General features: G+C 31.5%; 3 protein-coding genes across 7 annotated transcripts; 2 read left to right on the top strand and 1 right to left on the bottom strand.

Annotated features, from left to right (window-relative positions):
- Nucleotides 1-1,126: 1,126 nt before the first annotated feature.
- Nucleotides 1,127-4,548, bottom strand: LOC137829500 (uncharacterized). Of its 5 annotated transcripts, XR_016523231.1 has the most exons (5): nucleotides 4,397-4,548; nucleotides 3,686-3,782; nucleotides 2,942-3,071; nucleotides 2,389-2,477; nucleotides 1,127-1,539 (listed from the first exon to the last, which is right to left on the bottom strand). XR_016523231.1 is itself a non-coding variant. In XM_090304879.1 (4 exons), exons 2-3 carry the CDS (start codon nucleotides 3,774-3,776, stop codon nucleotides 2,947-2,949), a joined length of 216 nt encoding a protein of 71 aa, XP_090161005.1. In that variant the 5' UTR covers nucleotides 3,777-3,782; nucleotides 4,397-4,548; the 3' UTR covers nucleotides 1,127-1,539; nucleotides 2,942-2,946. The 5 variants fall into 5 exon arrangements, 4 of the variants coding, with proteins under 4 accessions (XP_090161005.1, XP_090161006.1, XP_090161004.1 ...); XM_090304879.1 differs by lacking the exon at nucleotides 2,389-2,477; XM_090304880.1 differs by lacking the exon at nucleotides 1,127-1,539 and having other exon boundaries at nucleotides 1,561-2,477.
- A 1,210-nt stretch (nucleotides 4,549-5,758) lies between these two features.
- LOC137829499 (putative histone H2B.3) lies at nucleotides 5,759-6,385 on the top strand. Its single transcript, XM_068636306.2, has one exon. It carries the CDS (start codon nucleotides 5,845-5,847, stop codon nucleotides 6,259-6,261), a length of 417 nt encoding a protein of 138 aa, XP_068492407.2. The 5' UTR covers nucleotides 5,759-5,844; the 3' UTR covers nucleotides 6,262-6,385.
- Nucleotides 6,386-11,367: 4,982 nt separating this feature from the next.
- LOC137829332 (protein FAR1-RELATED SEQUENCE 5-like) lies at nucleotides 11,368-12,773 on the top strand. Its single transcript, XM_068636141.2, has 2 exons — nucleotides 11,368-12,013; nucleotides 12,472-12,773. The coding sequence occupies exons 1-2, from the start codon at nucleotides 11,368-11,370 to the stop codon at nucleotides 12,771-12,773; spliced, it is 948 nt and encodes a 315-aa protein (XP_068492242.2).
- The last annotated feature ends 2,953 nt before the right edge of the window (nucleotides 12,774-15,726 follow it).

The raw sequence follows: 15,726 nt of genomic DNA, 5'->3' as shown, positions 1-15,726 counted from the left end.
TCGCGTTGAATCAAAGATGAATTTTTTTATTGCTTATGACGCAAAATGAACAAATTGCAGTAAAATTTGACGTTCTGCGTAATTCTTCCCGACTACTAGATAGGCAATCACATTCCACGCATGCATTTGAGCCTGCTACTGCAGAGTTATCTGCAATTAACAGTAAAACATTGCCGAGGCAAAATTTAATTTTATACACAAAAGCATTGATGAATACATTCAAAACTGTATATGGTGTCGAACAGATTGAATTGCAATATTGGAAATCACAAACTGTGTGGGAGTCCTATACTTATTTCAAAATGGTGTCAAACAAGTAGCTAAGAGTTAGGCATCAGATAGATTTTTTTAGTTACTTTAAATGTTGATCATCTATCATATATTATCAAAATAGATTATTTTTTATTTTTTATTTTTTGCAAAGACAAACCAATCATGCAACCAACAAAAGACATGTATTACATTTAGAATATAATTCAAATACATGAACAATATGTTATAAATTAAAGACAACCAGTAAGCATCCTCACATTTCTTTATAAAACTAGTTCAAGAATTGTTCGTGGTACCTTAACATCTATGTATTACATTCTCATTTCTTTTCCCTAATTTAATTAAAAGGCCCTAATTTACAGTGTTTTTTCAATTATATATATATATATATATATATTAAATTTGTTAATTTTCATTATAATTACTTTAAAATTAAGTCGAAACTAATTGCCAATTGACTGATAGCATTAAAAAATTTCTATTGACTTGGAAATTAAATAATTTCCCTCATTTTTTTAATAAAATCAAACAAATAAAAAAGAAATTTTACTCTTGGTTATATTAATTTAAACAACACATTTTTCTATTTAAAAACACTTACTTTATTTCCTATCAATTTTAAGCTAACTTGAATCCAGCTAGAGTTGGAAAAAATATTATAGCTTTTAAGTGAATTGAAGTTTGAGGTGAATTTTACTTTTATATTGCTTTTGAAAAAAAAGGTACTAAATATGTTAACACGATGTTTAATGAACACTGAAAATTAGTTTGAGTCTTGCAACTGAAATCTAAACATACCCTAGTTTTATTCATGTTCCAATTAAAGTTAAAAGAATTAAAAAAATATTTATACTTTGTAAATATTTTTTTCCATCTCAATTCATGTATAAACAACCCACAGTTTGATATTGAAAATAGTAAAGTTAGTTTTATTAGCTGAATCCTATTACAATGCACAGTTTGACATTTCCCCCTTTTTTACAACAATAAACTGCATATAAAAATGCGAATAGAATAATTCAATTATCCACCATGCATCAGTCTAGATCCACGTGACAAAATTTGACAAAGTAAAAAAATGAAGAACCGATCAAATTTTCGATTTGAGCTTAAGCAAAACACATGGCACGTCACTGATGAGGTACGAATCAGTCTAAATTTCAGTGAGTCATCAGCCAGAGGCCAGATGGTTGCTAGACATGCAACTCTGCAAGTGCTTGCAGAGACTTTACATTTGGAGACCTTGTGCTACACATCACAGATCCTCTGCAATTTTTTTTGAACGAACTGCATCAATCTCATCCGTTAAAATTACTATATTTCTAAGCTAACAATTTTTTTTTAAAGCTGGCGTCACTTAAATTTAGCGCCTTTATGTGCAATAAGTTTCAGAACGACATCAGTTTAGACTTGTAACATGAAACACATATATGGGTTGCCGCAAACTACTTTAGAATACAAACAAAAGGAATTAAACTGAGGAGGAAAAATTTCTTCATACAGAACTAATAAGCAAACTGTGAAAAGAGAACCGTGTTTAAACATACATAAAGTAAACCACAGCATTCAACCTCAAGAAAGATTAACGAAAACAAACAATGACATTTTAATAAAAAGGGGGAGGGAGGGGAGAAATGTAATTCGGACTCGAATGAGTGAAATGAAACACCCAGTTATTTTAATAAGGAACCACCATATAGAATAAAACACTGATACTTAAGCACTTGGCACACTCTATAAGCCAATTTGGATAAAGTTCTCAAATACACCTATAGAAGAAATAAAATAAATCAAACTTCTCTTAACTCAATTTAACAATTTATAAAGTAAGATAAGAGAATTTAGAAAAAGGTTGAAGTGCAAATTATAAGTTAATTTTAAGTTTTAACTACAACAGGAACTTGATTCTTTTTTTTTCTTCTCCTGTAACTGATATTTGAGAAGTTTATTATAACAGCCTCTTTCTTCTCTACTCTCTACCCAACGATATTTCCTACTTTTCCTACTTGTTATTGCTATCATAGATTCATAATGAAAATAAAGCTAATATGTGTTTCAAAAAGAATAGACAAAGAAGGTGACAGTCATGAAGAAGAAAAGAAATTAGTGAATGACCATGATTATATATGACAGTCACTGGAAACATTGTGGAAGCTATGTGATAGGGCCATAATAAGCAGCCCCGAAATGTGTTTCTCCTTTTCCTGCAGGAGATGAAGTATAGATTGGCTAAAAGCACAGGTCAATTGAAATTGTAGAAGAGTAGGATTATACCAAAAGGCTTGCATATAAGAGGTAAATGTCAGGCATCGAAGCAAATTAAGTTTCTTTTGGTTGAGAATGATGTTACAAACTTGCACTCGTCTTGGTGCTGTATGTGTATCATATTACCAAGAAAACAACGAAAACTTCTTCCAGAGTCAAGTAAAATATGTAAAAAACTCAAAACCAGATAACAAAATTGAAGGTTGTGAGAGGCATCCCAAAGTTGCCATGATTTAGGGTCTAGCTGGCAAGATGTAGCAATCAATGTTGTTGGATGGACAATACCAGATCCAGTTTCATAACATAATAGCTAGTCCAATTGTTATCATTTTATTCCAGTATATTGTCATAAATCTTGAGTTCTCAAAAAATGACTGGTGGATTTTAAGAAAATGCTTCATACTTGAGTCAAGACTTTTTTGTTTCTTCTGAGTCAGTATGTCTCCAGGGGTTGAGAGCTTGTCTAACTGCCTGAGCCTCCGGCGAATTCTCCCAGGCACGCTTTTCTGACTCCAAAACAGTTACTTTGTCATCTGTACAAATACAATACAAGGCAAGGAAAAATTGAAACAAAATCAAAATTTTATAAAGTCAAAATCCTTTAATGAAAAACAATCATGGGGGTTATCGCAATACTTAGGAAAACAATTATTAAACTCTCTTGATATGCAAAATATTGTGTTTATTGGGCAACTTGGCCAAAACAAATAATGTGAAAGACATGTATAACAGAGTACACGTTATTTTCTAAATTTCATTCTCATTGGAAGAACATGATGCTTCACAAAAATCAATACTCACTAAATTAGAATGAAAAATCAATATACTAATCTAACAAACCAAAATCAACAACATGCTAGAACTAGACAACTCAAAAGGCCACATCTTTTTCTTTTTCTTATTTTAATCTGCAAAATGGTAGTTGTTAATATGTTTATTAGAGGAGTATTCAAACCCACAACCTATCTCACTCTCCCTTCCATTTTTACCAGCAAGCCAACCTTACACCTCCTAAAAAGGTCATATCATATTAACAATAATGCAAAATTATAATAAATTTTAGAAACCATCTTATAAAATGGAAAATCAAGAAAATGGTAATGCAGGGCAAGAGAAGTTAGAGAATAAGAAAGGAAAGTTCTCACACAGAAGCCAGTTTTGATCATGAACACCTCCATAGAAGCCCCAACCAAAGCAGATACAATCCCAATCTTCAAGTACCAATCAAGAAACTTCATTTTCAACTGAACAAAATGGAAATAATGATTATTGGAGTTAAAATCTGAATACACAACTGGTTAATTGCAAATTCAACACCAGTTCTAATCTAACAGAACTCTAGAAATAGTTAAACTTATAGCTACCTGTTTAAGTACAAACTTATTGTGAAAGACTACCATCACAACTAATGCATAATTCAATTCTAGAAGCATTTGAAATAACTACAGCCAAATAAGGAGCAAATTGAAGGAAGCAGAGGACACATTGTGATTCTGAAAAATCTAACACATTAAACACTGGAATTTATATCAACAAAAGATTTTTCACCAAAAGACAAGGGAATAGACAATTAGTCAAGATCCGCAAGATTAAAAACCTAAATTCTACGCTGCTCAATGCTGTTTATCAAATCAACATTGAATTCAACTCAAAGCTCGACCCAAAAGAAAGTAATCACTAGCTGCCCAAAACTGTTTAAAATAAGAAATAACCCAGTGCACACATATTCCCATGTATTTCGAGATTTTCCCACACAAACATCAAAGTGCAGGGGATTCCAGTTAAGTTCCCTCTTTCATTTTCTTAGGTTACTAAAAAACCAAAAGATAATACAAAGAGATAGAGAGGAAAAACTAACAGTATTTTTATTTTTGTTCTGAAGAAGGAAGTGTAAAGTTGGAATCGCCGAAGGGAGGAGACTCAGAAATGGTCAGGGTTGGACAGGGAAAGAATGAAAGGAAAAAAAAATGTTTTTTTTTTACGAAACTGAAATTTTTTTTTGCATACCTTACCCCTATTATGCTTTTTTGTAATTTAGGCATGGCCTGGGAAAAATGATCATGAACAATGCATTTTTCTTATTTTTCTAGATCCTTTGTGAATTTAGTAATAATTTTTTTGATTGTGATTGATTGCATAATAAGAAGAATAAAAGAATGAATTTAATTCAACAGATATTATTTTATTGAGTTCTAACAAACTGCATTTTTTATTATCTCTTACAAATTTTTTCAACAATAAAATAAAATCAAATTTAAATTTAATTTTTAAATTAAGAAACTAACTTGGTAGTTATATAATTAAATATTTTATTTTAGATTCATTTATTTTATGTAATATTCAGGTCTTAGATTAAGATCTTTACCATACCATGTTAATAGATTCTAATAAACAATAATGTTTGTTATAGGATCAAGTCTAAAATTTAAGACATCTATGGGAGTCTTATATTGAGAATTCTCTTATAGATGAAAACAAGTAAAATTTACTATGAGTACATACCAGATTCATTAATGCAAGTGTAAATTAATATTGTATATTTTTTTACATTGAAATGTATTCTCTTTTTCTCATCTACAAGGATTCATGCAAGAGGGGTTTAAAACTTTTTACTATTGTACCAAAAAGATTTTAATTATTATTCATCACACACACACTATATAAATATGCACATATATACACACACTCATATACACATATATATATATATAATTAATTAAGTTATTAAAAAAATAAAATTTTGAAACTATGTCTGACTATAGATAAAATAATATTTATAAATAATTTTATTACATATTGAAAATCTATTAAAGTCATTTAAAAATAATACTTATAGTTATTTGAATTACTAGATAGAGTTTTAATTTAATTTCATGGTTTAATGATGTTGAAGAATATACATATACATTGCAAATTTTGGTTAATTTTTTAGAAAACTAATAATTTATTTTTTGAAATCTCTATAAAAATTAAATAAAAACAAAACAAACCTTCCTTATCGTTTTGTGTTTTGTACCTGGGCTTTATTCGGGCTGGCCTTTGGAGCCCTAAGTTTGTATCCCGAACCCAAAAACAAGAATATGGAAAGATACCGTGAGATCTCAGCCGTTAACTAACCAAACTAAAAACAAACATCTACCAGGACACGTAACCGATCCTCGTGAAACCCTTTCCTCCAATAAGAACCCATTTCTTATCCCTATATATATTTTCACTCTTCCTTCCCCTCACTCATTGCATCACAATTCGCTCCCTCTTCCACCCTCGAAATCGCAACAACTTTGTTTTTAGTCTATCATTTCACCGATGGCGCCCGCAAAGGCCGAGAAGAAGCCTGCAGAGAAGAAGCCGGCAGAAAAGGCTCCGGCGGAGAAGAAGCCAAAGGCAGAGAAGAAGATATCGAAGGAGGGCGGTAGCGACAAGAAGAAGAAGCGCGTGAAGAAGAGTGTTGAGACCTATAAGATCTACATCTTCAAGGTCCTCAAGCAGGTTCATCCTGATATCGGCATTTCCAGCAAGGCCATGGGAATCATGAACAGTTTCATCAATGACATCTTCGAGAAACTCGCACAGGAAGCTTCTCGTTTGGCGAGATACAACAAGAAACCTACAATCACCTCAAGGGAGATCCAGACTGCTGTGCGCCTTGTGCTCCCTGGTGAACTTGCCAAACACGCTGTTTCTGAAGGCACTAAGGCTGTTACCAAATTTACCAGTTCTTAGGTTTTTTAAGCGGCTGTGTTGAGGATGAGGATCTAGGGTTTCATGGGGATCCCTGTTTTTTTGGTTTTTAGTGTGTAGATGTAATGATCTGAACTGTTTTTAATGGAAGCTTAACTTTGAATAATTGTGTATATGCATGAATTTAATTTGATTTCCTTTTGTTGCATTGAAGATGATTCGGTGAGGAATGTGTGTTTGGCGGTGTCGATTTGATTGTTAGTACTTAATTAGATTTTTTGTTTGGTGAATTGTCGGTTTGTGTTTGTCATGAGTATTACTAGTTCTATTTTTGCTATTGGCTCTTCAAATCCTTAAATTTATTTATATTATTTTTAGCACTATTTTTGCTATTGTCATTAATTTATGTATATGTTTAAGGTATTTTTTAAATGTAAATGGGTTGCTTAGTGGGCTTATTAAAATTTTCAGGTTTTTGTTGCCAGAGGTCTCTGTTTTATTTTCTTTTATAGTGTTAGATTATTTTTTCTTGCACTTTTAGGTTTTAGGGATTAGAGTGTTAAGTTGATTTAAGTTGAGTGGATTGGATTGGAGAGTGTAAAGTTGAGTGGATTGGAAGAGGGAAAAGTTGAGGTGAGAGTGAAAAAAAAGTGTATTTGGATTATGGTATGTTAAAGTAGATGGGTGAATAAAGTTTATTGAGATGTGATGTTTATAAGAGTATTTTAAATATGATAAATTGTAAGATCACAAATTTATTTTTAGATATAAAAAATTATTATTTTTGTGTTTATTTTAATTAATTAAAATAATTTAAAATTTTATTTATAAAAAAATAAATATAAATTAAAATAAATAATTAAATATAATTATAAATATAAGTAGAATTTTATTAATTTAAATTAATTCTATTACATTTTATTTTATTAATTTAAATTAATTTTATTTTTTAATTTAATTTATTTAGATAATTTTAATATTATTTATAATTCTTTAAATTATTTATGTTATATATTTATACAAAATTATTATTAATAATAATTTTATTAATATTATTGTATGAAGGGTTTATGGTGTTTTTATCGCATTTTACTGATAATCCTAAATATTCTCAACTTTCTATTTATTTTTATTTTTAATTTCTTCCTTTCATAGAATTAAATAAGGTGACACTCATTCATTTTCAATCTCCATCACTCCCACAGCAAATACACACTTAGACTCTGTTTGGATTAAGGAGGAGATGTGTGAGGATATGAGAGAGTGAATGTGTGAGGATGTGTGAGGAAAGTGTGAAGAAAGTGAGAGTGTTTAGATTGAGGTATGTTAAGGTGGATGTGTGAAGAAAGTTTATGCGAGTTTGTGAATAATGTGATGGTTATGAGGGAATTTTAGATTTTTTAAAGATGTGAAATGTTACTTTACAGATTAACCCTTGCCTATTAAAAAAATTAATAATAAAATGAGTTGTTTTTGTTTAAAAATGAAAAACTTTCACACATTTCGTAGATTTAAAAATTATAATTAAAAAAATATATGTTAAATGTAAATATATATAATATAAAAACTATAATTAGAAAAAAAATATGTATTCAACAAATTAAATAAAAACACAACTTCAAGTAATAAAATTGAAAAATAAATCAAATCTTATATAAATAAAAAATATTATTTTTTAATATTAAAAACTCTCTAGAAATGAAAAATAAAAAATACTACAACAACAAAAATATAACGTAATTAACAATAAAAAAAAAATTCATAAAAAATTATAATAAAATAAATTATAACTCATAAACATAATAACTATATATAAAAATATATTAATATAATTATAACAAAATAAAAACAGGATTTCAAATAATTTCTTTAAATATTAAACATATACTATAAAATTAAAAAATAAATAACATCTTATATGAATAAAAAATTAATATTTTTTAATATTAAAAAATCTCACAATACAACAATCTAAAATATACAACAGTAACAAAAATATAACTTAATTAACCATAGAAAAGGATTTCATAAAAAATTATAATAAAAAATAAGGATAAAAAAGTATTAGTAGTATAATCTGATATAGTTCAATAATTAATTATTATTATTTTGTTTTATTAAATATTTGTGTTAGTTAAATTTATTTAATAACTAATATTTATAATAAAGTGTAATTTTCATTAATAAATTATGTAAAAATACGTCAGTTTCTAATGAATAATTTAAGTTAGAATAAAATTATTTTAAGTGATGGATATTTTTAGGGATTTTTTTTGTATTAAATAAATTAAATATTTAGTATAAAATAAAATGAAAAATGTTTAGTATAACCTTTTGGTGATGACCATGATCCAATCCAGGTAATATTTTCAATTTTAATTAGATATAATATATTCTTTTTAAAAAAAAAAAAACTAAATTCAACCACATTTAATAAAATATCTGATTAGAACTTGAAAAATACATATCACCTGATCTACTCTAATAACTAATATATAAATGAAATATTTTATTTAACTATATTTTTTTTACACTAATTTATAATATTTTACAAAATAATAAACAAACTTAAAACTTCCTTAAAATTTATTATGATTTGTTTCTTCATTTTAAATATTATATATATATATATATTTATTTTAAACATTGTACAATAAATTTTTTAAAATACTAATACATTCAAATGAAGCATTGTGATACATTCAAATGAGGGTAAATTTGGAAATAAGGGATGCTAACATGACTTTCCCTCTACATCTCTTCATTTTGAGGGGAGATGATATTTACTGTTCACAGGTATATCCTCTCATTCACTTCCCTGCACATCCCTTGATCCAAACCATGGATATCCACTCACATCCTTCCTCTTGAACAGTACATCCATGATAGCAAACAGGGGGTTAGAGCGTCTTATAACATTCCATATTTATTGAACTAGCAAAAATATTATTTTATTAATATTTTTTTTTATTTTGAGGTAATCTAATTTATTTTTTATGGCAGATTTTTCCTGTATCATACCAATTAAGACTAATTAATACTGCACTCAATAATATTATTTGAAAAGTTTTATTTATCCTTAATGATATAAAACTTTGTTTTCATTGATGTACCCAACAAGACTGCATTTGCACCCAACGACACTAAGAAGTTACTGGAGAAGTGAGCGCCATCATTACACTATTGCCACGGTTGCAATTCACTACACCACCATCACTTCCATTCCAAACGCACACCAAAATAATATGTAGCATTTCAAAAAAGATAAGGGCTTCAAATGCATACCACCATAAACACAACACTCTTTTATAGCATTTAAAAAAAAAAATAGAGGCAAGTACATATTTTAAATGATATCATGCAGGCAGAAACAACCATTTTTTATTATAAAAAGGTATTTAATTCAGTGTATGTGCCTAATACTAAGAGACACGGTAAGCCCATTTTTTTTGGATTATTTTTTTTCTTGATTTCTTAGGGTTTACAAGAAGGAAAGAAGGTATAATAGTAGGCTCCATACTTTCTTACGTCATTCTCATGAGTTTTTATATTCTAAAAATACATTTTTTTTAATATTTTGGATTACATAATTTAGAATTTTTTTTTTAAATTCAGAATTAGTTTCTGTAATTTGAAAGTCTTTTGTGATTAACTTCTAGATTACATAATCTGTAAGTCTTTTTTATACATAAGCTTAGCTTCCGGATGATGTAATTCAGAACCTTTTTTTTTTCCAGATATGTTATTAAGACAGCTTCTTCCTACACCTCCATGATTTCTTCGGGCACCTCCATAAAGTTTTAAAATGCCAAAATTATCCTTCAGTAAAAAGATCAAAATGAAAATATTGTTTGTCTGCTAGTGAAAAAAAGGAAGTTACTTCGTGTGGTGGGGTGCAGCCCTCGAGCTTGAGTGGCGGTGGTCCTTGAAGTGGTGCTGAAGGTGGTGCTTGAGAAGGTGGTTGAGGTGGTGCACGGTGGTAGGTGGTGTTGGCATTGGCACCGTTGGTGAGGTACATTCTCATTCTTCTGCCTTAAATAAATATTTCCGCATTAGTTAATCCGGTGGATCCACGGATCACACAATCTAGTGCTTAAGTAAAGCGTTTCGGATTAGATAACTTCTGTGCATATCGGATCCGGAACCTGCCAAAGTCATATTTTTGGATTGTGTAATCTAGTACCAAATGAACTATATGGATTACACAATCCGAAAGTGATTTTAGAACTTTCAATATGCCTTACGTATTACGTAATCCGGTACTCATTTTGCTATATGAATTTTAATTACGCATTACACAATTTGGAAGACATTTGGAACATCAAACATGACTTACGAATTACATAATCCGGTAGTCATTTTGCTGTGAAAATTTTGACTTATGGATTACACAATCCGGAAGTCACCTGAAATGACTTATGGATTACGTAATCCAGAATTCATTATGTTGTTAAAATTTGACTTATGGATTATACAATCCGGAAGTCATGTTTAAGTTGTCAATTACAAAATCTTATGCTATTTTTGTTTTGCATATGTGAATTTATGGAAATTATAATAAAATGAAAATTTATGTTTTATGAATGAAGGTGTAAGTATGGAAGAATTAATGAATTTTGTGCATCAACATGGATTGTTTGAAGGGGACTATGAAATCCATTTTACAACAGATGAGGTGAATAAAATTTCATTTCATTTATTTTTATTGCATTATAATTTGAAGAATTGATTTTGTAATATTGTTTTAGAATAATTTTGTGTTGGTGTTTCCTTCGCGAGAAGACTTACTTGAATGGGTCTTTAGGGTTGGTTATGGACTTGGTTTTGTTATTGTCATTATTAGGTCTGACATAGCAAATGGTAAGCAAGGGAGAAAGACATATGTCTCGTTAGGCTGTGAAAGGGGGGGGGGGGGGGGGTAGTTACAGAAAGTACAAGGATGGTTTGGAGGTTAGTGTAACTGGTACTCGAAAATGTGAATGTCCCTTTAAATTGCGAGGTAAACCTGTTGGAAAGGGTCAAGGTTGGGTACTTAAGGTAATATGTGGTACTCATAATCATGATATGTATGATACCTTAGTTGGTCATCCATATGCAGGCAGATTAAAAACGAATGAACATTCAATGCTTGTTGATATGACTAAAAACATGGTTAAGCCAGGTAACATTCTACGTACTTTGAAGGAGAATAATGAGGATAATATGACAACAATAAAGCAAATATACAATGCAAGATACTCGTACAAGAGATCAGTTAGAGAACCAATAACTGAATTACAACAGTTAATGATGTTGTTAGACCGTGACAACTATCTTCATTGGAGTACGTGTCATGAGTCTTCAAATATTGTTAGTGATATTTTTTGGACTCATCCTGATGCTATGAAACTCTTGAATGCATTTAACATTGTATTCTTAATGGATACAACTTACAAAACAAACAAATATCGATTGCCTTTGCTTGAGATTGTTGGTGTAACTTGTACATGTTTGTCATTTTCTGCTGGTTTTGCATTTTTATCTAGCGAGAAAGAAAAGAACTTCATATGGGCATTACAAAAATTTAGAGGGTCACTTTTGACATCGCATGTGGGGCCTGAAGTCATTGTTTGTGATAAAGATCTTGCTTTGATGAATGCCATCAATATTGTGTTTCCTAAAACAATAAATCTTCTTTGTCGGTTTCACATCAATAAGTATGTTAAAGCAAAGTGTAAAATGTTGGTAGATTCTGTCGAGGCTTGGGAAGTTGTGATGGATTCATGGAAGACTATCATTGATTGTACAGAGATTGGTAAATTTGATGAGCTTGTGAAAATTTTTGAAAATATTTGTTCACCGTGGCCATTACTTTTTGAATATGTGAAGAACACCTGGATTATTTTGCACAAAGAAAAGTTTGTCAAGTGTTGGACAAATTTGTTAATGCATTTGGGAAATACAACATCAAACAGGTATATGAATGCCTTTACTTTGTTTAGAATGTGTATAACGTGTAATTTTTTTATTATGTTTTATACTTATACAGGGTTGAATAAGCTCATTGGTCTTTGAAACGAATATTACAAAATAGCATGGGAGACCTGTGCTCGTGTTGCGATGCTATTAAGCATGTTATTATACTTCAACACAACGAGATCAAGGCATCATTTCAAATTTGTCTACATGTGATAGGACACACATTCAATGTGCAATTGTATAAAATGTTGGTTAACTCTATATCTAAACATGCTTTAATTCTCATTGCTGAAGAGTTTGATCAGGTCAATGATGTGGGGATTGATAGTGAACGATGTGGATGTGTACTCAGACAGACTCATGAATTACCATGTGCTTGTCAGTTAGCCAGGTATGCTATGAGTGTCATTCCTTTTAATGAAGTTCATGTTATGTGGACGAGACTGAGTTTTTCAGGTTTATCTGAATGTGATTCATCATCTCGGTTGTCAATTCAACAAGAATGGGATGTGATTCTATCCCGGTTCGACGAGGTTGATATTTGTGGCAAAGTGATAATTAAAACAAGTTGTGTGAAATTGCCTATCCGAACATGACAACATTATGTGCACCACTTAATGTAGGTAAGACAAAAGGATCTCAAAAGAGTCAATCAAATAAATTTCAGTGGTCTACAAAACGCACCCCTTCATATTTTGAGCATGTAGATCGCATCCATTTTGTAAATGATAGTTCATCATCTTTGAAGACTTGTAAGGGAAAGGTTAAACACCAATGCAATTCCCATGCTTGATTAATTTCATCTGAAATGTCACCCTTATATTTTGGATGTAATAGATGTTAAAGCTGATGGACATTGTGGGTTTCGTGTTATTACCTCATTGTTGGGGATGGGTGAAGAGTCATGACCACTCATCAGAATGGATTTATTCAAAGAAATATCTCAGTGTAGACTGCTCCGTCATCTGTCACACTCCGGGTTAACTGTAGCGTTGCCTCCGTACTCTCATATGCGTCAGTGCCTTCAGTGACCTGACGACAATCTATCATGCGCTGGAGGATACTGACAATGCGCCTAAATATACCCTGCACCAATTTCAAAATAAATTAAACTTGTCAAATATATTGTTTAATCACATAACAATAAAAAAACTTACCGCCTGTGCACTCTCATCTTGAGATGAATGACCTGCCTGCTCAACATTTGGACTACGAAGGCGACGACGTTGTACAACACTGGGTCGATCTCCAAGTTCACCTCTGCGAATGTATGGGTGTGATACCGTCCTAAACCAAGACATGTATTCAGGAACACATGCAGATGGACTAGAAGCAACTCTCAAACCTATCACCACATGGTGATCAAACTGCAACCACCTTTGATCAATGACATGTGCACCTGGAGCCTCAGCCGTCATCGGTGATGGTGAAATTCTCTGCTCGTACCCAAATTGGCGCAAAACACGCTCGGGCATATGTCTATGTGATAAGCTTCCCAATCGCAAGTGACCCGAGAATCAATAAATGGTCTCAAATGGTTTGCTCAATCTATGGTCCTCATACGGAGTTCAGATGATGTCATCATGTGTTACCCCATCCAACTGCACCTGCACATCACTAACTGCGCAAATCTGATGGGCAACAATATATCGTGCTGCCCGTCGGTGTACCTCGTCTTATGAGAGATTAATATCTCTTCTTCCCATGCCCGAGAAGTGCTCATAAATCCATGCCTACGTAATTCAATCATATTAATTATAAAATATTTAATACAAAACATTATGGAATATAACATGTGATTGCTAATTATTTGTATGGTTTCATACCTGAACCAGTGTCGCATAACTGGCCAACTGCTTCGTGTTAAAATAAGATGCATCCCCCAACTGCTCATATAGATATGTAAGTATTGCTGCTCCCCATGCATATCCATGACACATATGTAGATTGCTGAATAACAATAAGTACAATATAGATATAGAGGTGGCACTTTTTTCTGCAAAAATAGTGCATCCAAGCAGATGCAACAAGTAAGCCATGGCAGCACACTCCCAAGCCTCCTGAGCGCAAATTCCTCATATATATCTCGAAGTCAACTCAATCGTACGTGGACGCCTCGACACTGCCTCATCTCAGCCTTCCCCCGAGTCTCATCCACCCCTAGTAACTCAGCTAAAATTGTTGCAGCTTCGTTGTACTCTAAGGGCACAAATGTTGGGAATTGACCCAAAATGGGGAGGTGTAAAAGAGATGACACATCATCAAGTGTGATGGTCATCTCACCTACGGGAAGGTGGAAAAAGTTTGTCTCCCGATGCCACCTTTCGACAAAGGCTGAAATCAATCCCTTGTCACCCACTTCATAACTTATATTGCACAAACTAAACAATCCAAAATTTTGTACAAGTAGCTTAATATTAGCATGAGGCATCCCAAATTTACGTAATTTCCTACCGTGAGATACCAATTTAAGTTCTCCCCGATCCTAATATAAATTTTGTATATATTAAATATAATTAAATAAATTTAAAAAATAATTAATAAAGATAATTTAATTGAAGGTTTTTTCGTTCTTACCTCACCCTCCCAAAGCTTAACAGCAACATGGTCAGCAAAATTTACTAGTAAAGACATATCAGAAGGTCCTCCAGGAAACCCTTCTCCCTGGTCTACTTGGTCATCATTTTGTAATCCTTATTCATTGTCATTATCAATATGAACATCATCATCAATCCTTTCCTCGACACCACCTCGGTCTCTTCTACGGACGGATGTCGTCGGTCTTATGCGATCATGATCCTGAGATCCACCACCTCTAGTTTTAGCCATATCTATCCACAACACAATTTGAATTTCAATTATTTACAAATAATAAATAATATAATCATGAATTTGTGTACATAATATAAAATGTATAAAAGTTTTTAACAAGTGGGTTGGAAACTAAATACATAACAAAAACGCAAAATCACAAAAATGCAAACTTTGTAAGAACACTACCGGATTACATAATCCGAAACACACATAATGTAAACCTAAACCGGATTACGTAATCTGGAATTACTAAAATACCTAAACCGGATTACCTAATTCGGAATTACTTAAATAACCTAAACCGGATTAAGTAATCCGATATTACTTTACATTCTCAACTATACCGGATTACATAATTCGGTGCCTATTATGAAAAAATGCAGAGTACCGGATTACACAACAAACGGATTACAATATCGGATTACACAGCAGCAGGTTTCAAAAGCAATGCAAAATCAGGAAAATTCAACTTATTAACCTGTGAAGAGGGCACTTTGGATGTGTGAGTGATAAAGAATGTGGGATTTAGAGAAATTTGAGAGATGAAGAGAAAGAAACCTTCGAATGGGGGTGTGGAGCGACACCGCTGGAAGGGAACAGAAAGAAGAGGCACGAAGGTGAAAGTGAAGGTTAGGTAGGTTAAAGGTTAAAAGTATATTAAAATATTATTTTAATTTTTTAATATTTTTACTGAAGGGTATATTAGTAAATGTGCTTTTAGTATGGGATGGGAGA

The sequence above is a fragment of the Phaseolus vulgaris genome, chromosome 7, assembly GCF_051622355.1.
Source record: "Phaseolus vulgaris cultivar YP4 chromosome 7, ASM5162235v1, whole genome shotgun sequence".
NCBI classification, from domain to species: domain Eukaryota; kingdom Viridiplantae; phylum Streptophyta; class Magnoliopsida; order Fabales; family Fabaceae; genus Phaseolus; species Phaseolus vulgaris.
Note: the sequence above shows the minus strand (reverse complement) of the source record. Positions and strands in the feature narration are given on the sequence as shown.

Excerpts from the sequence above, each read along its gene's own strand:
- LOC137829500 (XM_090304879.1), bottom strand. The coding sequence starts at position 3,776 with ATGAAGTTTCTTGATTGGTACTTGAAGATTGGGATTGTATCTGCTTTG. Across the intron at positions 3,072-3,685 it reads CATGATCAAAACTGGCTTCT|ATGACAAAGTAACTGTTTTG; the intron begins GTGTGAGAACTT and ends GTATTTGTACAG.
- LOC137829499 (XM_068636306.2), top strand. The coding sequence starts at position 5,845 with ATGGCGCCCGCAAAGGCCGAGAAGAAGCCTGCAGAGAAGAAGCCGGCA.
- LOC137829332 (XM_068636141.2), top strand. The coding sequence starts at position 11,368 with ATGGTTAAGCCAGGTAACATTCTACGTACTTTGAAGGAGAATAATGAG. Across the intron at positions 12,014-12,471 it reads CATTGATTGTACAGAGATTG|AGTTTGATCAGGTCAATGAT; the intron begins GTAAATTTGATG and ends TCATTGCTGAAG.